This window comes from Molossus molossus, unplaced genomic scaffold, assembly GCF_014108415.1.
Source record: "Molossus molossus isolate mMolMol1 unplaced genomic scaffold, mMolMol1.p scaffold_m16_p_11, whole genome shotgun sequence".
Taxonomy (NCBI): Eukaryota; Metazoa; Chordata; class Mammalia; order Chiroptera; family Molossidae; genus Molossus; species Molossus molossus.
The window spans coordinates 19,349,440-19,371,387 of record NW_023425346.1 but is presented as its reverse complement, the minus strand read 5'-3'; the positions used below and the strand labels follow the sequence as shown (position 1 = coordinate 19,371,387).

Below are 21,948 nucleotides of genomic sequence, written 5' to 3'. Positions count from 1 at the left end.
TCCCAACTGGCAACCAACAAAATGTTCTCTGTATCTATGAGAATGTTTCTGTTCTACCTGTTCATTTTGTTTGTAGATTCCATTGTTGATAGATATGTATTCATTGCCATTTTGTTTGTTCATACATTTTATCTTTTTCTTCAAAAAGACCCTTCACCATTTCATATAATAACGGTTTGGTAGTGATGAACTCCTTTAACTTTTTCTTGTCTGGGAAAGTTTTTATATGGCCATCGATTCTAAATGACAGCTTTGCAGGATAGAGTAATTTTGGTTGTAGGTTCTTGGTTTTCATCACTCTGAATATTTCTTGCCACTCCCTTCTGGCCTGCAAAGTTTCTTTTGAGAAATCAGCTGACAGCCTAATGGGAACTCCCTTGTAGGTAACTAGCTGCCTTTCTCTTGCTGCTTTTAAGATTCTCTCTTTGTCTTGAACCTTTTGCATTTTGATGATGATGTGTCTTGGTGTGGGCCTCTTGGGGTTCATCTTGTTTGAGACTCTCTGTGCTTCCTGGACTTGAATGTCTGTTTCCTTCACCAAGTTAGGAAAGTTTTCTGCCATTATTGTTTCAAACAGGCTTTCGATTTCTTGTTCTCTCTCTTCTCCTTCTAGCACCCCCAAGATGCGAATGTTGGCACGCTTGAAGTTGTCCCAGAGGCTCCTTACACTATCCTCATTTTTTTGGATTCTTTTTTCTTTTTTTGCTGTTCTGATTGGGCATTTTTAGCTTCCTTATATTCCAAATCGATGGTTTGCTCCTTGGATTTACATACTCTATTATTGAAGCTGTGTAAATTATTCTTTATTTCAGTTATGCTCCTTGGATTTACATACTCTATTATTGAAGCTGTGTAAATTATTCTTTATTTCAGTTAATGCCTCCTTCAATTCTGACTGTGTATCCATGATTTCTAACTGGTCCTTTTTTATGCTCTTGAGGCCCTCCCTAAGTTCACTGAGGTTCTCACTAAGTTCATTGAGCATCCTTATAAGCAATATTTTGAACTCAGTATCTGTTAGGTTGCTGATCTCCATTTCGCTTAGTTCTTTTCTTGGGGTTTTGTTCTGTTCTTTCATTTGGGACCTGTTTCTTTGTCTCCTCATTTTGGCTGCCTCCCTGTGCTTGTTTCACTGTATTACATAATGAGAGGTATGGGGCTCGGTGAGACCAGATGCTGCTTGTTTGAAATAATTTAGGAAAAACCTGAAGCAGGATCCAAGACTGGCCAATCCTATGGTTAAGCAAGTGGCAACAGCTTGGGTGGGCTTGAAAGTTGGGTGGGGCGAGGCGGGGCCTCAGGGAGTCAGCAGGGCGGGGCTACCAGTGTGAGCCAGGTTGCTGGAGTCCCAGATATGGCGACTGTCTGCTGCCCCCGGGAAGGGCTCACCAAAGGAACAAAGGCCTCTGACAGCACGTTTGTCCCCAAGAAAGCCCCCTCTCCAGCCCTCGCTCCAGTGACAAACAGCTCAGTTCTTCCCTGTATGGCTCTGGCCCCCTCGAGCTGCCTCCCCTCCAAGCTTAGAGGGAGAGAGTCTGATAAGTCCGTGCGCGGGCCCTTTAAGGAGCTGCCTGGGGCTCCCGCCGCCTCAGCCTCCCTGAACCTCAGTTCCCGCTGGTTTTTCCAGCCAGAAGTTATGGGGACTTCTCTTCCTGGCACTGGAACCCTGAGCGGAGCACCTGGTGTGGGACGGGGACCCCTCAGTCCTCAGGAAGGACCTTCCCAGCCGCGGGAGCCTCCTGATTTTTATCCGCCACACTTGGGTGTGGGACCAGCCCGTTGCGCCGCCGTGCCACTGCCTGTCCTACCGGTTTGGATGTAGCTGCTTTTTTAATTCCGTAGTTGTAGGACTTCCATTCAGCTTGATTTCAGGCGGTTTTGAATGATGGTTGTTCTGTAGTTTAGTTGTAACTTTGATGTGGTTGTGGGAGGACCCAATACTGCCTTTACCTACCTGCCATCTTGACCGGAAGTCCTTTTTTTTTTTGGTGGTAAAATGTACATAAAATTCATTATTTTAACTATTTGTAAGCATATATTTTGTGCCATTTAAAAACATTCACAGTGTTTTGAACTAAACTGACATTTTATTTTTAAATTATTATTATTTAAATATATTATACAATTTTAATTAATTATTTACTGTATTTATTTTTTAATTTTATTTTTGTTACACATATTTCTCCTTTTTTACCCCATTGACACCCTCCTCCCCCTTCCCCACACTCCGTCACTGGGTTTGTTGTCCATGTCCATTGGTTATGCATACATGCATATAAGTTCTGTGGTTTATCTCTTCCCTCCCCTCACCACCTCCTCTTCTAAGGGTTGTCATTCTGTACCCTACTTCCATGTGTCTGGGTCTCCCCTATTCCTCAGACTGTTATGTTCATTATATTCCACAAATAAGTGAGATCATGTGGTATTTGTTTTTTTCTGCTTGGCTTGTTTCACTTAGGAAAATACTTTCTAGATCCCTCCATACTGAGAAATTTTGTTGGTTGCCAAATGGGAGGGGAGTTGGGGGAATGGGTGAAAAAGGTGAAGGGATTAAGAAGTACAAATTGATTGTTAGACTGACAAACCTCAAAGGGAAGGGGGGTTGGGGGTGGGAAGAAATAAACCAAAGAACTTATATGTATATATGCATAACCAGTGGATACAGACAACAGTGTGGGAAAGGCAGGATGGGGGCGGAAGTGGGGAGGAAGGGGTCTATAGGGGAAAAATGAGGAACATCTGTAATACATTCAACAATAAAGATAAGTTTAAAAAAATAGTAATAGCCCTGGCCGTTTTGGCTCAGCGGTTAGAGCGTCGGCCTGCAGTCCTGAGAGACCTGGGTTCGGTTCCCGCTAAGGGCGCATACCTCGGTTGCAGTTTGTCCCCGGCCCTGGTTGGTTGTGTGGGTGGCAGCCACTCGATGTGTTCCTTTCATATCGATGTTTCTCTCTCTCTCTCTCTGTTCCTCTCTCTCCCTCCCACTCTACCTGAACAAAAAATGGAAAAATGTCCTCGGGTGAGGATAAAAAAAAATAAAATAGTAATAGCCCTGCCGGTTTGGCTAAACAGTTGGATCATTGGCCTGCGGACCAGAGAGTCCTGGGTTCAGTTATCGCTAGGGGCACTTATTAAAAAAAAAGTAATAATAACGAGTTAATATGGTAGTTTAGGAAGAGTGAGAAATCAAGAATGAACCCAGGTTGCTGGTTTAAGTAACTTGCATGATTCTACTATTACTGAGAGACTGGGCAGGGAGCACACAAATTTGATGGAGAAATCAAGATATTGGTTTTGGACATTTATGCTAGAAATGTCTGTGAGAACGAAAATGTCATGTAGGTGATTAGATATAGGAGTATGAAGCTAAGAGATTATAAATTGTATTAGCTGGAGTATTGTGGTAGCCTTCTGAAAGATAGTCCCTGTCTCCACATCCATTCTTCCAAATTTGACAAGATGATCTTTGTAAAATAGTGACCTGATTAAACACTAGGAAAAGTTACCAATTTCTTGCATAATAAAGTTCAAACTCTTTTAGCATGGCATATGAGTACCTCCCTGAGCTGGCCTGTTTTTGCTTCTTTACCACTTGTCACAGCATCTTACTTTTTTTAGCTATAGTAAACTGCTAAGGATTTTCTGAAACTTTGTGCTTTTGCAAATATGGCTTCTTTCTTTCTAGAATATTTTTATCTTGATTCTCCATCTGCACATTCCACTCTTCCTGTCGTTTCAAATTAAGAGTTACATCAAATATTTAAACAAGTTGTATTATGTACTAAGCATTTTTTCTGCTAAATGAAGCCTTCTTTGATTGTTTGCTATGTTACCCAGAGTCAACACTCCCACATATATATGGTATTTTTATATATACTCCTTTCATAATACTCATTACATTGTGTTGCTGTTATTTGTTTGTAACTCCTATTTCTGTCCCAGACTGGGCTAGGAGGTGAGGACACAATGACACGGATTTATCTTTGTATACCTGGTACCTTCTGCAATGCTTGGTTCAAAATAGGATGTAATTATTTATTGAATGAGTGATTTTAAGAGGCAATGTTGCATAATGGGAAAAAAATCAGACTTTTAAATTAGGCCACTTTGAGATCCAGGCTTAATATCACCAATATTTTCTATTGTCCCTAATATGAGAATAATAATACTTACCTTTGTGAGTTATTTTGAGAATTACAGGAGATTTTCTAAAATTTCCTAACATAGTACTCACAGAAAGATGTCATGTAATAAGTGGGAGTTATTTTACCATTATTCTAAAAACAGTTGCCTATATAATGAAAGATTCTAGTGTCCTTGCTTTTAAAGTAGTTAGATATTAGATAAGGCAGTTTTTAAAGCCCCATCAGTGACATTGAAAATATTATATACTTGTAAATACTGAAATTGTTCTTTTGTCAGTTTAGAATATTCAGTTTCACTAACAATATTATTTCAATTTGTTAAATTTAGGTGTAACTTAATAACAATCTATCAATATAGCTATATCAGTTATAAACATGTAAATTGAATGTACACTGTGGTATAAGCATGGAGTGTGTTAAAATATAGAATAGATTCCCAAGTGCTGATCAAATATGAAACATTTCTATTATGATTTTGTGTACAATGATTTCAAAAATATTTGACTAGATAAGTAGGCATCTTCATTGATTACCTGTTTTTTTGTTTTTTTTTTTTCTTTTTATCCTCATCCAAGGATATTTTTCTATTTATCTTCAGATTGAGTGGGAGGAAGGGAGAGAGAGAAACATCGATGTGAGAGGGACACATCGACTGGTTGCCTCCTGCACAACCCTGACCAGTGCCGAGGACAAACCACAACTGAGATATGTTCCCTTGACTGGACTCAAACCCAAGACTCATGGGTCTGCAGGCTGACGCTCTAACCACTGAGCAAACCCAGCGAGGGCCATTGGCTACCTTTTTAAACTCATAATCATTCATAATCACAAACTGTCATTTTTGTGTGAGTTCATGCTTTCTGGAATCCATTTAATTTAAACAAGAGGTGTCCAATAGACCTCCATATTCACTACTTGTGGGAACTGCCAGTTTATTCAAGCCAAATTTGTGTTTCCTATAAGTAACTTGGAATTATTTATTTTATTACATGGTTGTTTCTGTACTTACTTAATTGGGGAACTGTATTTTCCTAAGGTTACAAGCTTCTAGTCCTCCTCCGTCACCTCTGTCCACTTGCTTTCTATTATCAGTGAAATGGGAGGAGGGGAGGAGTGAGTAATCAAATCCCTTTTCCTAGGTCACCCAGGATTTGTTTAAGATATTTCATTTCACAGCATTTACTGGTTGTGTCTGTGTAGCCAAATTACCATAGTAATTAGGATCATTTCCATTGTTAATTTTTGTTTGACTAGGATAAATTTATAAAATTTAGTTATCTAGATTAACTTAATTTGTTTTTAAATTGAACATATATGCCTGATACTAGGTATTGAAAAGAATTTCATTTATAGCACTCCTTTCTATCTTAGAACTTTCTAGGATGTTCTAATACCATAATATCACAATAAGAATCCCTAACCTGTATTTAATAATCTATCTCCCTCTAATCTTTTTTTTAAACTCATCTTTATTGTTGAATGTATTACAGATGTTCCTCCCTTTTTTCCCTCATTGACCCCCTCCTCCCCAATCCCACCTCCCTCTTGCCTTCCCCACACTATTGTTGGTTTCCATTGGTTATGCATATATGCATAGAAGTTCTTTGGTTTATCTCATCCCGCCCTCCCTCCCCCCTTCCCTTTCAGGTTCATCAATCTAACAACCAATTTGTACTTAATTCTTTCATCTTTTTCAGCCATCCCTCCAGCCCCCACCCATCTGGCAAGCAACAAAAAGTTCTCTGTATCTGAGTCTGTTTCTGTTCTGCTTGCTCATTTTGTTTGTAGATTCAGTTGTTGATAGATATATATTAATTGCCATTTTATTGTTCATATTTCTGTTCTTCAAGAAGACCCTTCAACATTTCATGTAATACTGGTTTGGTGGTGATGAACTCCTTTAGCTTTTTCTTGTCTGGGAAACTCTAGATATGTCCATGGATTCTAAATGATAGCTTTGCAGGATAGAGTAATCTTGGTTGTAGGTCGTTGCTTTTCATCGTCTTGAATATCTCTTGCCACTCTCTTGTGGCCTGCAAAGTTTCTTTTGAGAAATCAGCTGACAGGCTAATGGGAGCCCCTTTGTAGGTAATGATCTACTTTTCTCTTGCTGCTGCTAAGATTATCTCTTTGTGTTTAATTTTGGGCATGTTGATGATGATGTGTCTTGGTGTGATCCTCTTGGGGTTCATTTTGCTTGTGACTCTCTGTGCTTCCTGGACTTGTATGTCTGTTTCCTTCATCAAGTTAGGCAAGTTTTCTTTCACTGGATCCTACAGGACACCTACAACAATAGGCCACCCTACAAAGCCTAGGAGACTAGCAACTCTACCTTATACGTAGAAACAATCACAGGGAAGCTGCCAAAATGAGGAGACAAACAATCATGTCTCAAATGAAAAAAAAATAACAAAAATCCAGGAAAAGAATTAAGCAAAATGGAGATAAGCAATCAATCATATGCAGAGTTCAAAACACAGGTTATAAGGTTGCTCAAGGAACTTGGTGAGACATTTAAGGGACTTGGTGAGACCTTCAAGGGACTTCAGGAGAACTCCAAGGAACTTAGTGAGAACATCAACAACATAAAGAATCAGTCAGAAATGAAGGATGCACTAACTGAAATAAATCATAATTTACAGGGAACCAATAGTAGAGTAGGTAAAGCCAGGAAGCAAACCATCGAATTGGAATATAAGGAAGCAAAAAACACCCAATCAGAATAGCAAAAAGAAAAAAGAAGTTGTAAAAATGAGAATAGTGTAAGGAGCCTCTGGGACAACATCAAGTGTGCCAACATTAGGATCATAGGGGTGCCAGAAGGAGAAGAGAGAGAACAAGAAATTGAGAACCTGTTTGAAACAGTGAGAGAAAACTCCTCCTCTAATCTTAATCACTCTGTAAATTGTGTCCCCAATTTTCGTGCTATAACTTAAACTTGGCTTACTGTCTTTCTGTAAGTGTGGCTTCTACATTTGAATGTACAGCCCAGCTGACACAACATGCTAGTTTCTTAGTTCCTAGATTGCTAGGTCTCCTGTGAACTTGATTTTCACACTAGCTCAGCCATCACTCCTATGATTCTACCTTATACTTTCTTATCTCTAGGTACTATTCTTCCTCTAAACTCTCTAATCATGCTCCGTGTCCTTGAAGATTTAATAATGAATAATATTGAGTTCTTAGTGCCAGGTACATGGAATATACTAGGAAACAAACAGATATAAACTTCTGTCCTTATGGAGCTTACATCCTAGTGGGGAGAGTAACAATAAACAAAAATCATAATAAGTAAATTAAAGCATTTTACAAGGTGATAAGTGCTATCAAGAAAGAAAAATTAGCCCTGGCTGGGTTGGCTCAGCAGTGCAGGGGTGGGGAACCTTTTTTCTGCCAAGGACCATTTGGATGTGGATAATATCACTGGCAGGTCATCCAAAATTATCAGCTTAAAAAAGATCCTGCTATATTTGCTTAGGCTAATTTGGTGAGGTATGTGATGTTAGTTGGTATTGATTTCGTGAGCCTTATATGGCCCATGGGCTGGATGTTCCCCACTCCTGGTTAGAGTACTTGCCTATAGACAAAAGGGTTGTGGGTTTGATTCCTGGTCAAGGACACATAACTGGGTTGCAGGTTCAATCCCCAGCCACAGTCAGGGTAATGTGGGAGGCAACCAATCGATGTTTCTCTCTCTTCCACTCTCTAAAAAAAAAAATCAGTGGAAAAAATATCCTCAAATGAGAATTAACAAAAAGAAAGAAAGAAAAAATAGAGCAGGGAAGAGATAATGTAGAAAGTTGCAATTTTTTGTTTTTAAATTTTTAAATTTTATTCTGCAATAATTTAAGACTTATAGAAAGTCACAAGAAATATAGTCCCATTTGTTTATTTTTTTGTTTCTCTTGCCCTAGGCAATTTATTAGTGAAAACTCTGCTACATGAGATATCTGAGATTTTACTACCTGTGGTTTCTTCTAGGATTGTTATACTTTCACAATTTACGTTTAAGTCTTTTATCTCTTTTTAGTTTATTCTTGTGTATGGTGTAAGTTGTGGTCTAGTTTCATTTTTTTGCATGTACCTGTCCAATTTTCCCAACACTGTTTATTGAAGAGGCTGTCTTCATTATATGCTCTTTCCTCTTTTGTCAAATATTAATCGAGCATAATGGCTTGGGCCAATTACTGGGTTCTCTATTCTGTTCCATTGATCCGTATGCCTGTTCTTATGCCAGTACCAGGCTGTTTTGATTACAATGGCTTTGTAGTACAGTTTGATATCCAGTAATATGATCCCTCTTATTTGTTCTTGTTTCTCAAGATTGCTGCTGCTATTCAGGGTCTTTTTTGGTTCCATATACATTTTTGGAGTATTTGTTCTAGATCTGTGAAATATACCATTGGTATTTTAATAGTTATTATGTTGAATCTATAAATTGCTTTGGGTAATATGGACATACTGAAGTATGGTCCCTCTATTCCCACTTTGCTCTTAGTTTTTATAAAAACTGGGTGCTGGTTTTGTCAAATGCTTTTTCTGTGTCTATTGATATGATCATACAATTTTTATCTTTCATTTTATTTACATGATGTATCACATGTATTGATTTGTGAATATTGTACCAGACTTGCATCCCTATGATAAATTCCACTTGGTCATGGTGAATAATTTTTTTTTTATATATAGTGCTGGGCCCAATTTGCTAATATTTTGTTGAGGATTTTGGCGTCTATGTTCATCAGGGATATTGGCCTGTAATTTTCATTCTTTGTAGTGTCTTTATCTGGTTTTGGAATTAAAATAATGCTGGTCTCATAAAAAGAGCTTGGAAGTTTTTCTTTCTCTTGAATTTGTTTAAATAGTTTGAGGAGGATAGGTGTTAGCTCCTCTTTGAATGTTTGGTAAACTGACTGGTTTACCTGTGAAACTGGTCCAGGACTTTTGTTTCCTGGGAGTTTTTTGATTACTGCTTCAATTTCATTAGCTGGTTTTAGCCTATTCAGATTTTCTGATTCTTCCTGATTGTTTTAGAAGATTGTATATTTCTGTGAATTTGTCCATTTTTTCCAGTTTGCCAATTTGTTGGCATATAGTTGTTTATAATATTTTCTTACAATCCTTTGTATTTTTGTGGTGTCAGTTGTTACTTCACCTATTTCGTTTCTGATTTTATTTATTTTGGGTCTTCTCTTTCTCTCTCTGTTTTTTTTTTTTTTTTTTTTTTTATGAATCTGGCTAGAGGTTCATTGATATTGTTTATCTTTTTAAAGAACCAGCTCTTGGTTTTATTGATCTTTTGTAATTTTTTTTTTTTGTCTCTATGTTATTTATTTCTACTCTGATCTTTGTTATTTCCTTTCTTCTACTTACTCTGGATTTTCTTCTTCTTGCTCTCTTTCTAATTCTTTTAGTTGTAGGGTTAGATAGTTTACTAGAGATTTTTCTTGTTTCTTGAGGCTGTCCTACAGTGCTATGAACTTTCCTCTCAGGACTGCTTTTGCTGTGTCCCATAGATTTGGGGTTTTGTATGTTCATTTTAATTTGTTTCCTGAAAGTTTTTTATTTTTTCTTTGATCTCATTGGTAACCCATTTATTGTTCAATAACATGCTATTTAGCCTCCACGTGTTTGAATGCTTTTGAGTGTTTTAATTGTAGTTGATTACTAGTTTCATGCCATTGTGATCCAATAAGATACTTGATATGATTTCTGTCTTCTTGAACTTGTAGATACTTATTTTGTGTCCTAACATGTGGTCTATCTTTGAGAATGTCCCATGTGCATAGGAGAAGAATGTATATTCTGCATCTTTGTGGTGAAATGTGCTGTAAATATCAGTTCAATCCATCTGATCTAGCATATTGTTTAGGGTTGCTGTTTCCTTGTTGATTTCTTTGGTCTGGAAGATCTAGCCTATGAAGTCAGTGGGTTATTAAAGTCCCCTACTATGATTGTATTTCTGTTGGTCTTTCCCTTCAAGTTCTACAAGAATTTTTAAAATATATTTAGATGCTCCTATATTGGGTGAATGTATATTTGCCAGGGTTATATCCTCTTGTTGCATCAATTCCTGTGGTATCATGTAGTGACCTTCTTTGTCTGTTATTATGGCCTTTGCTTTGATGTCTATTTTGTCAGATATAAATATTGCTACACCTGATTTTTTTTCTTTCATTTACATTTGTGTGGAAAATTTTTTTCACCCCTTCACTTTCATCCCATGCCAGTCTTTGTTTCTGAGGTCAGTCTCTTGTAGATAGCATATAGTGTGTGTGTGTGTGTATTTGTTGTTGGTTTTTCTCCTTCTTACAGCAGTCCCTTTAACATTTCTTGCAATGTTTTTGTTTTTGTAGTAATAAACTCCTTTATCCTTTTTTTTTTTCTATCTGGGATGCTCTTTATTTCACCTTCAGTTTTGAATGAGAGCCTTTCTGGATAGAGTAGGCTTGGTTTCAAATCCTTGCTTTTCATTACTTTGAATACTTCATGCCATTCCCTTCTGGCCTGTAGTGTTTCTTTTGAGAAATCAGCTGACAGCCTTATGGGAGCTTCTTTGTAGGTAATGACTTGCCTTTCTCTTTCTATCTTTAAGATTCTCTGTCTCAATAGTTTTGGGAAAGCAGGAGGGGGTAAGAGTGGGGAGGAGGGGGTCAATGAGGGAAAAAAGGGGACATCTGTAATACTTTCAACAACAACAAAAAGATTCTCTGTCTTTAATTTTTGGCATTTTAATTACTATGTGTTTTGGCATGTGCCTTTTTGAGTTCTTCTTCCTTGGGACTGTTTTTGTTTCCTGAACTTGTGTGACTTTTTCCTTCACCAGATTTTCGTCACCAGAGTTTTCTGCCATTATTTCTTCAAATAGGTTCTCTATCCCTCAGTCACTTTCTTCTCTTTCTGGTACTCATATGACACAGATGTTGTTATGTTTCATGTTGATCCAAACTTCCTTAAACTGTCCTCCTTTTTTTTAAAACTTATCATTATTGTTGAATGTATGACAGATATCCCTCCTTCCCGCCACCCCCATTGACCCTCTCCTTCCCAATCTCGCCCCCTTCTTGCCTTCCCCACACTATAGTTTGTGTCCATTGTTTATGCATATATGCATAGATTTTCTTTGGTTAATCTCTTCCCACCCTCTGACCTCTCTTTCCTTTGAGGTTCATTAGTCTGACAACCAATTTGTACTTCTTAATTTCTTCATCTACTTCATCCATCTCCCCAGCACCCTCCCATTTGTCAAGCAACAAAAAGTTCTCTGTATCTGAGTGTTATTCTGTTCTGCTTGCTCATTTTGTTTGTAGATTCCATTGTTGATAGATATGTATTTATTGCCATTTTACAGATATGTATTTGTTCCTCTCCTTCAAGAAGATCCTTCAACATGTCCTCTTGTTTTTTCATTGTTCCTTCTTTTTGGTTCTCTGATTGAGTGCTTTTTTCCTACTCTTTTTTTAATTCACTGATCAGATCCTTGGCTTCCTCTAATGTGCTCTTTATTCCTTCCAGTGTTGTTTTTATTTCTTCTATAGCATTCTTTATTTTCAACTGATTGTTTTTCATAGTTTCTATGTAATTTTTCATGCTGTTGAGCATTTTTATAATCATTACTCTGAACTCAATATCTGATAAATTGCTTGTTTCCATTTCATTTAATTCTTCTTCTGGAGAATTCTCTTGTTCTTTCATGTGGGGTTTGTTGTTTTGTGTCCCCACTTTGACCGCCTCTTCATGCTTGTGTCTGTTTATTAGGTATATCTGATATGACTCCCAGTCTTGGTGGACTGGCCTTCTGTAGTGGGTGTCTTGTGGGACTCAGTGGTGTAGTCTGCTTGATCTTCTTAGCTGGGTACTCTAGAAATGTCCCTTGCATGGTTTATGTGGGCCCTCCTGATTGCTCTTGTTCCTTTTATGGGTGGTCATGGTCCTTGGGCTGGCTGCCTATGAGGTTCAACCCCAACCATGTTGTGACAATTGTTATACTGGTGCTGAATAAGACATGACAAAGTAGGACCAAACCCAAAACAGTACACACACACACAATAAAAAAATAATAACAAGAATCTGGACAACCCCACCACCAACACAAAAGTATAAGAAAAGAGAAGAGGAAGAAAGAGAAATAAAAAGGAATATAATACAAGAGACCAAAAGAATTAGAGCAGAAAGAAGGGAATGAAAGAGGAGACTGGGAAAGAAAAGAAGGGGAAGAAAAGAAAGAAAAAAAAGTAGAAGATAAATAAATAAATAAACACACACACACACATATATATGGGATAATAACTTAAAAAGTAATAATAATGAATAAAGTAATATATGAAATAGAATGAGAAAAAAAACGGAAAAAAATTTAAAAGCAAAGAGAAAGAATAAAATAGATGGAGAAATAATGTATATGAGAGGAAAAAATATAAAGCAGAAATAAGTTGAAATCTAAATAAAATAGAGAAGATAATATACAAAATAATATTAAAGAGAGCAAAAGAGAAAAAAAATGGAGTTTGGCTCCACCGATTTCAGTGCATCTGTGTTCAGCCTTTGGATCTGCTATTAATGGCACTCACTAGATTTTATTCAGATATTGTCCGAAGTTGGCCGTTGGTGTGTCAGCCACCAGCCTCCTAGTAGGTTCTTTGGTGCAATCAATATCAATCACTATCCCTGCCTGGCTTTTGGCCACCAGTCTGACATTTGGCTAAGCAGAGTCCCGGACAATTTGGTGGGCAGGCCCTTTGAAGCCTAGAGGCTTGGTCTGCCTTGGGACCCACCTTGAGTGTCCCTGCTCTGAGTTGCTCTCCCTTCCCCCATGGATCTTCATTTTGTGGGGGTATCTGGAACCTGGGTGAAGTGTTTTAAGCATACTCATGTTGAGGGAAGTGCTTACAATCTGTAGGAGTAGGGGCGGGCACTTCCTATTTTTCCAAGGTCTGCCCTGGCTGGCTGTACTCACTGGGAAGCTCAAATCTTCTTCCCTGTAATGTTTCAGAAAGGCCCAACACTTGCCCCTCTGTCTCCAGAACAGAAACACAGCCAGGCAGAAACCAACCCAGGAGCAATACCTCAGCTCTGCCTGGCTTCCTGACACTCCCTTGCCACCTCTAAAGAGTAGGAGGGGATAGCCCTGGCCAGTTTGGCTCAGCGGTTAGAGCGTCGACCTGCGGTCTAGAGAGACCCGGTTCGGTTCCCGCTTAGGGTGCGTACCTCCGTTGCAGTTTGTCCCCGGCCCTGGTTGGTCGTGCGGGTGGCAGCCACTCGATGTGTCCCTTTCCCATCGATGTTTCTCTCGCTCTCTCTTCCTCTCTCTCCCTTCTATTTGAGCAAAAAAATGGAAAAATGTCCTTGAGTGAGGATAAAAAAAGAAAAAACTAAAAGGAGGGGATCAAAAAATAAACAAAAAGACAAAAAAAATATAAAAATCAACTCTACTTTGTACTTCAATCTCTCTGTACAGCTGGCCTCCTTCAGTGTGGCTTCTGTCCAGGCTCCCAGTGGCCAATGTCCTTATCCCTCATGCCATCAGACTGAGCCATATAAGTGCAGATTTTTAGCCCCACACCATTTTCCTTTGTTTTGATTCACTGTAGAATGGGGCAGATCTAGCAGATTCGCAGGTTGGGGGCAGGGCATCTTCAGTGAATTTGAGGTGGAAGTGAATTCATATCTCTTTTTTTTTTCCCCCTTCGGCACACATACCAGCCCTCATCTGGGTCTCTACCCAATATTCTATCAGGGGCGAAGGCCCTCTCAGTGTCACTGCTGGGTGTACTGCTCAACTCTCCCTACAGCTAGGCTTTGTGATGCGGAACTTTGCCACATGGCTCTTCCTCCAGTCCCAGATCACAGTAATCATTCCTGGTGATGCAACAAAGAGATCACTCTTTGCCTGGGATGTTGCAGTTTGAGCTTCTAAGGTGAGCTGAACCTCCAGTGCTTCCCACTGCCTGATGCATATAGTTCCCCTTCCCTTCTCTGTTTTTCTGAATCTGACATCACTGCATGGGGCTTAGAACTTTCACTCCCAGTGAGGAGGCAGGGGTTCTGCTGCCACAATATCTCTCTAGCTTCCTAGCTGTGCACCTGCCCGAATTGGCTCACTCTCTCTGCATTTCCTCCTGTCTTTTCTCTGTGTTCCCTCTTTTAATATTTCAGATCAGCTTAATTTCAACTGGTTTTTCATGCCAGTTGCCCTGCATTTCAGCCACAAATCTGTCTGGTGTTGGGAGCAAGCAGTGGGAAGATCCGCCTACTCTGCAGCCATGATGGACCTCCCATTTATATTTAATATCTCTTCTAGTTCACAAATTCTCTTTTTGTCTATATCCATTCTGCTGTATACTCCATTGAATAAATTCTTTCTTTTTTCTATTGTTGACAGTATTACAGATATCTCCCATTTTCTCCCCTTTTGTCTCCTTCCACCCAATCCCTTCCCCACTCCAGGCCTTCCCCACACTATTGTCTGTGTGCATGGGTTATGCATATATGCGTATATGTTCTTTGGTTAATCTCTCCCCTTTCCCACTCCTCCTCCACTGAGATCTGTTATTCTGTTCCATGCATCCATAGCTCTGGACCTATTTTTTGTCAGTTTATTTTGTTCATTAGATATCACATATAAATGAGATCACATGATATTTGTCTTTCTCTGACTGGCTTATTTTACTGAGCATAATACTCTCCATTTCCCTCCATGCTGTGTCAAAGGGTAAAAGTTCTTTTTTACAGTTGCATAGTATTCCATTTTGTAAATGTACCACAGCTTTTTTATCCATTCATCTACTGATGGGCACTTGGGATATTTCCAGATCTTAGCTATTGTAAATAGCACTGCCGTGAACATAGGGATGCATGTATTCTTTCTGATTGGTGATTCAGATTCTTAGGCTATATTCCCAGAAATGAGATAGCTGGGTCAAATTCCTTTTTTTTTTAATCCTCACCTGAGTACTACATTTTTGCATTTATCTTCAGATAGAGTGGGAGGGAGAGAGGGAAGAAGAGAGAGAGACACACATCAAGTGGTTGCCACCCCACAACCCCAACTGGGACTGGAGACAAACTGCAACCGAGGTACGTGCCTTTACGAGATCCAAACCGGGGACTCTGGTCCGCGGGCCGACGCTCTAATCGCAGAGCCAAATCGGCCAGGGCGCTAGGTCAAATTATTAATTAAAAAGTATAAAATTAACACTATCTCCTCAAAGTATATAATTTCTCTGACAAGCCATTTGCTTATTATTCCCCAAATGAATCTCTTAGTATATTTTAACAATATCTGATTCTCCTTAACACAGTTCTATTATTTACTTAAGACTGCATCAGTAAATTCCAATTGAATTTACCTTGTTCCCCATCGCTTACAGAAAACCATCTTGCTCTTAAAGATTGAAAATTAAAACTTTCCTTCAATGTCTTCTCAAGTGTTGCTTATCAAGAGAATTGCTCAGAAAATGAGTTCTGCTTGATTCTGCTTTCACTAAATTTTTCTAGCCAATAGTTATGTTCATAACTTTAATACAATGATCTTAAAAGTTACGTATTACTGGTTTCATCTTGGGGGTGGGGGGAGAAAGGTTTATTGATTGAGAAGGCACCAACCAAGAAGAATGAAGAACTAATTCTCAGAACCATCTTAAGAGAGTCAGGAAATCAGGTGCCTTATTTTCAAGGGACTGGAGGAGGGGCAAGGGAAGAGGTGGGCACTGCCTTATACAGATCACATGGAAAGGGGTGGAGGAGGAGCTCAAAATTTCTAAATCCTTTTGTTCCTGGTCAACCCAAACCCATTTTAGTCCAGTTCTGGAGAGTTACTTTGTGTATATTTCCCCATCCCTTCAATGACAAAGGAGCTGCTTAAGCCTCCAGTAGAATTCCTTCGGTTAATTAGCATATCTATAGCATGAGCTGTTAGCCTGAAGGCCACCAGAAAGATAAGCATTTCACTGTTGCAATTCCATCTTTTCTGTTGATTCCTCAATCTTGAGGGATATAGGGCAACTGGTTTCAGGTTCAATCAAGAGGGAGGATTCCCTTGTAAGATGGAATTGGGTTTGTCTGCCTATCGTTACCCTCTTATCTGGCTCTTATAATCTCAGACATCTCTTCCATGATGGAGACATCTATCTCTTCCATGATCGTCCCTGAGCCTTAGAGGGGGCATTTTGGACGTTCAAATTATGAACAGAGACCGCAGCAACAGTAGAAGAAGCAGTAGGCCAGGATACCTATACCCTAAGTAACTAAAAGAGCAAACCATAAGCCAGACTGAATCTGTAAGCTGGCTCCATCTTTGTAGTTCACCAGCCTTATAACAGTAAACTAGTATAAGTAAACTGAATGAAACCTTTTTGCTAAATCTCTGAATTAAGTCCTCTACAGTCTTCTTCTTCTTTTTTAATTAGGAAAGGGAAAGGAAGGGAAGAGGGAAGGGAAGAGAAGGGAAGGGAAGGGGGAAATGAGGTTGCAACCAAGTCCTCTACAGTCTTCATGATTAGAGAGACATGGGCATCTATTATAACTGTTAGTTTCTTGAGGAGCTAGAAAGAAGATTAAGCCTGATTCTTCTGTTAATAAAATACTGGTTACAACTGACTTGTTGCATCAAGTAAACCTATATGGCTGAACTACATGAGACTTTTTTTATTATAAAATAATAATTTTTGGACTTTAAAAAGATAGTATAAATGGGGAAGGGCTTTTTAAAATTATTTTATTTTGAGTATTTACTAAAACATTCATGGTCTAGTAATTAGGTTGAACCACTGCATATTTTTCATTACCTATTTGAATCATCCGTGAACTAGCCACACTATGATTTTAGTTTAATTAAAATTTTTTTCTAGCCCTGGCAGGTTTTGCTCAGTGGTTAGAGCATTAGCCCTCTTACCAAAAGGATTGTGGGTTGGATTCCTGGTCAAGGGCATGTACCTGTCATTTGAGAAGCGAGCAATCGATGTGTCTCTCTCATGTTGATGTGTTTCTCCCTCCTTCCCTCTTTTCATGCTTTCTATAAATCAATGGAAAAATAGCCTCTGGTGAGGATTAACAAAAAAATAAAAATAAATAAATAAATAAATAAATTTTAAAACATTTTAATACTACTTTAGACTTCTATAATCTTGATATTTAAATAATTACATTTTCTTTTTTGTGTGACTCTGTTAAAACAATTTTTTTTTTTTTTTATCCTCACCCGAGGATATTTTTCCATTTTTTTTGTACAGATAGAGTGGGAGGGAGAGAGAGGAAGAGAGAGAGAGTGAGAGAAACATCGACATGAAGGGACACATCGAGTGGTTGCCACCCGCACGACCAACCAGGGCCGGGGACAAACTGCAACCGAGGTACGCGCCCTTAGCGGGAACCGAACCCGGGTCTCTCCGGACCGCAGGCCGATGCTCTAACCGCTGAGCCAAACCGGCCAGGGCTTAAAACAATTTTTAATTAAAGTGGCTTTAGTTTCATTGTTTATTTTTATAAATATAGTGCCTGTTTCAGTTCTCATAAAATAAACCACATAGGTTATAATGTAACCTCATTTTAGCAGATTTTTTTTTCTTGGAGTGTTTGTTAAATTTTTTACCTTGTGAAAAAAGCAAACATAATAGACAATAAAATGTTTTTTGTTTTTAAATGTTTTTCTTAGCTTCATGCCAGTTTTTCATGTATAAGCCTGGTACCCCTTATACTCTTGACCCGGAGAAGAGCGTCTTAACCCCTATTACTTCTGGAAAGTGGACATGCCTTTCTGCTGTTGCCTCTCTTGCCAGAATGCGTTTCACTTAATCCCTGCTCCTTTGAGTTTTGACTTTCTAGATTATAGTCCAGAATGGGTACATCTGATTATCAAGCCCCAGTAGCTATAAGGCAGGCTGGAAATGCAAGAAGATGATATTTACAGCTTTTTTATTGGGAGGTGACATCTGATTCTCATTCATATTTGTAATGTGAGGAAGTTCCTAAACATAGCAGGGGTCCCAGCTGTTGAGTGGCCTCTACTATCCCATGTGGACTCCCAAATAACACGTATGCAGCCTTGTTCTCTCCCTAGAGTTCCAGATGTATATATTTCCAAGCCTATTTGACATTTCCATTTCATATCTATCTATCTATCTATCTATCCATCCATCTAATTTTTTTATTCTTACCTGAGGACTTTTTTCCATTTTTTGATCAGCTAGAGGTCTGAGTCATAAATCATTTCGTAATCCAGTTTGCCTACTTGAAGCAATGGTGGCTTTGTGGACTTGGCCTGTCTTGTAGGGACATTTATCCCCTGCCCTATTGATAACTTTGTCTTCTACTGGTAATTTTTAAAATGCAAGTCAAATTTTATCACTCTGCTGCTTAAAATTCACAGTAAGTGCTGTTCAATATAACTTTCAGTGTCGATAGAAATGTTTTATATCTGCACTGTTCAGTATGATAGCCACTAGCCATATGTGGACGTTGAGTACTTGAAACATAGTTGATGCAACTGAAGAGCTGAATTTTTTTTTTTTTTTTTAATCCTCACCCGAGGACACTTTTTCACTTTTTGTTCAGATAGAGCAGGAGGGAGAGAGAGGAAGGGAGAGAGAGAAAGAGAAACATCAACGTGAAAGGCACACATCGAGTGGCTGCCACCCGCACGACCCAACCAGGGCCGGGGACAAACTGCAACCGGTTTACATGCCCTTAGCGGAAACCGAACCCGGGTCTCTCTAGACAGCAGGCTGACACTCTAATCGCTGAGCCAAACCGGCAAGGGCAAGAGCTCAATTTTTTTTTTTTTTCAATTAATTAATTAATTTTTTATTTTTTGTTACAGATGTTTCACCTTTTTTACCCCATTGGCACCCTCCTCTCGATCCCCCCAGCTCCGTCCCAGGCTTTGTTGTCCATGTCCATTGGTTATGCACACATGCATATAAGTTCTGTGGTTTATCTCTTCCCACCCCCCACCACCTCCTCTTCTGAGGGTTGTCAGTCTGTACCCTACTTCCATGTTTCTGGGTTCACCCTGTTCCTCAGACTGTTATGTTCATTATATTCCACAAATAAGTGAGATCTTGTGGTGTTTGTCTTTTTCTGCTTGGCTTGTTTCACTTAGGATAATACTTTACAGATCATCTCAAAGGATAAAAGATCTTTCTTTCTTACAGCTGCATAGTACTCCATTGTGTATATGTAGCACAGCTTTTTTATCCATTCGTCTACTGATAGACACTTGGGCTATTTCCAGATCTTAGCTATTGTAAATAGTGCTGCTATGAACATGGGGGTACATATATTCTTCCTGATTGGTGTTTCAGGCTTCTTAGGGTATATTCCTAGAAGTGGGATCACTGGGTCAAATGGAAGTTCAATTTTTAATTTTTTGAGGTAACACCATATTGTTTTCCATAGTGGCTGCACTGGTCTGCATTCCCACCAGCAGTGTATTAGAGTCCCCTTTTCTCCACACCCTTGCGAGCACTTGTTGTTTGATGATTTGTTGATGGCGGCCTTTCTGAGAGGTGTGAGGTGATACCTCATTGTTGTTTTAATCATCTCTGATGATTAGTGATGTTGAGCATTTCTTCATATGTCTCTTGGCCATTTGTATGTCCTGTTTGGAGAGGTGTCTACTTAGGTCCTCTGCCCATTTTTTAATTGGGTTCTTTGTCTTCCTTTTGTTGAATTGTACAAGTACTCTATACATTTTGTATATTAACCCCTTATCTGATTATCATTGGCAATTATGCTCTCCCAGCCAGTGGGTTGCCTTTCCATTTTGATGGTTGTTTCTTTTGCTGTGCAGAAGCTTTTTTTAGTTTGATGTAGTCTCATGTGTTCATTGTTTCCTTTGTTTCTGTTGCCTTAGGTGATTTATCAGTGAAAATTCTGCTGTGTAGGATGTTCGAAATTTTGTTGCCTACATTTTCTTTTAGAATTTTTATGGATTCACAGGTCATATTTAAGTGTTTTATCCATTTTGAGTTTATTTTTGTGTATGGTGTAAGTTGATGGACTAGTTTCATTTTTTTGAATGTAGCTGTCCAATTTTTCCAACACCATTTATTAAAGAGGCTGTCTTTACTCCACTGTATGCCCTTGCCACCTTTGTCAAATATTAATTGAGCATATTACGTTGGGTCCATTCCCAGGTTCTCTATTCTGTTCCACTGGTCTATATGCCTGTTCTTGTGCCAGTACCAATCTGTTTTGTTTACAGTCGCATTGTAGTATAACCTGATATCTGGTACTGTGATCTCACCTACATTGTCCTTTTTCAAGATTGCTGTGACTATTCGGGGTCTTTTTTGATTCCATATGAACTTTTGAAGTATTTGTTCTAGTTCTGTGAAATATGTTGTTGGTATTTTGATGGGAATTGCATTGAATCTATAGATTGCTTTGGATAATATGGACATTTTAATGATGTTAATTCTTCCAATTCATGAAGAAGGTATGTGCTTCTACTTTTTTATATCTTCCTCTATTTTTTTTTTTCCCAATGTCCTGTAGTTTTCTGCAAATAGGTCCTTTACTTGTTTGGTTAAGTTTATTCCTAGGTATCTTAATTTTTTTGCAGTGATGGTGAGTGGGATTATTTTTTTCAGTTTCTCTTTCTGTGAGTTCATCATTGGTGTATAAGAATGCCATCAATTTCTTGACATTAATTTTGTATGCTGCTACTTTTCCAAATTCATTTATTAAGTCTAGTAGATTTTTGATGGCGTCTTTAGGGTTTTCTATGTATAATATCATGTCATCTGCAAATAATGACATTTCACTTCCTCCTCTCCAATTTGGATCCCTTTTGTTTTTTCTTCCTGTCTGATTGCTGTGGCTAAGACTTCCAGTACTATGTTAAATAAAAGTGGAGAAAGTGGACGTCCCTGTCTTGTTCCTGTTCTTAAGGGAAATGTTTTTAGTTTCTGCCTATTGAGTATGATACTGGGTATAGGTCTTTCATATATGGCCTTTATTATGTCGAGATATGATCACTCTATTCCCACATTGCTGAGCGTTTTTATCAGAAATGGATGCTGGATTTTGTCGAATGCTTTTTCAGCGTCTATTGATGTGATCATGTGGTTTTTATTCTTCATTTTGTTTATGTGGTGTATCACATTTATTGATTTGCGAATATTGTACCAGCCTTGTATCCCTGGGATGAATCCCCCTTGGTCATGGTGAATAATTTTTTTGATGTATTGCTGGATCCAACTTGCTAGTATTTTGTTCAGGATTTTGGCGTCTATGTTCATCAGGGATGTTGGACTGTAGTTTTCTTTCTTTGTAGTGTCTTTTTCTGGTTTTGGAATTAGAATTATGCTGGCCTCATAAAACGAGTTTGGAAGTCTTTCTTCTTCTTGAATTTTTTGAAATAGTTTCAGGAGAATGGGTGTTAGTTCTTTTTTGAATGTTTGGTAAAACTCCCCCATGAAGCCATCTGGGCCTGGACTTTTGTTTGCTGGTAGAGTCTTGATTACCTCTTCAATTTCCTTAGTTGTTATCGGTCTGTTCAAGTTTTCTATCTCTTTGCCCGGTCCAGTTTTGGGAGACTGTGTGTTTCTAGAAATTTGTTTATTTCACTTAGATTGTCTAATTTGTTGCCATATAATTGTTCATAGTCCCTGTTAACGATCTTTTGTATTTCTGTGGTGTCAGTTGTTACTTCTCCTCTTTCATTTCTCATTTTGTGTATTTGGGTTCTCTCTCTTTGTTTCTTGGTCAGTCTAGCTAAGGGTCCATCAATCTTGTTTATCTTTTCGAAAAACCAGCTTTAAAGTCCTCATTTTGGCCTTCTATGATTTGACTCTTGCTTATC

At 38.6% G+C, this 21,948-nt stretch overlaps 1 protein-coding gene across 2 annotated transcripts in view; it reads left to right on the top strand.

Annotated features, from left to right (window-relative positions):
* ZRANB3 (zinc finger RANBP2-type containing 3) overlaps nt 1–21,948 on the top strand; it is a 272,667-nt gene that overhangs the window by 10,612 nt on the left and 240,107 nt on the right. Inside the window, exon 1 of one of the 2 annotated variants that reach the window (XM_036254750.1) lies at nt 13,851–14,062. The exons of the other annotated variant lie outside the window; for it this stretch is intronic. Coding sequence (XP_036110643.1) covers nt 14,010–14,062 — 53 coding nt within the window. The 5' untranslated portion in view covers nt 13,851–14,009. Of the gene's footprint in view, nt 1–13,850; nt 14,063–21,948 lie in introns of those variants that run through there. 2 annotated transcript variants of the gene reach the window in all.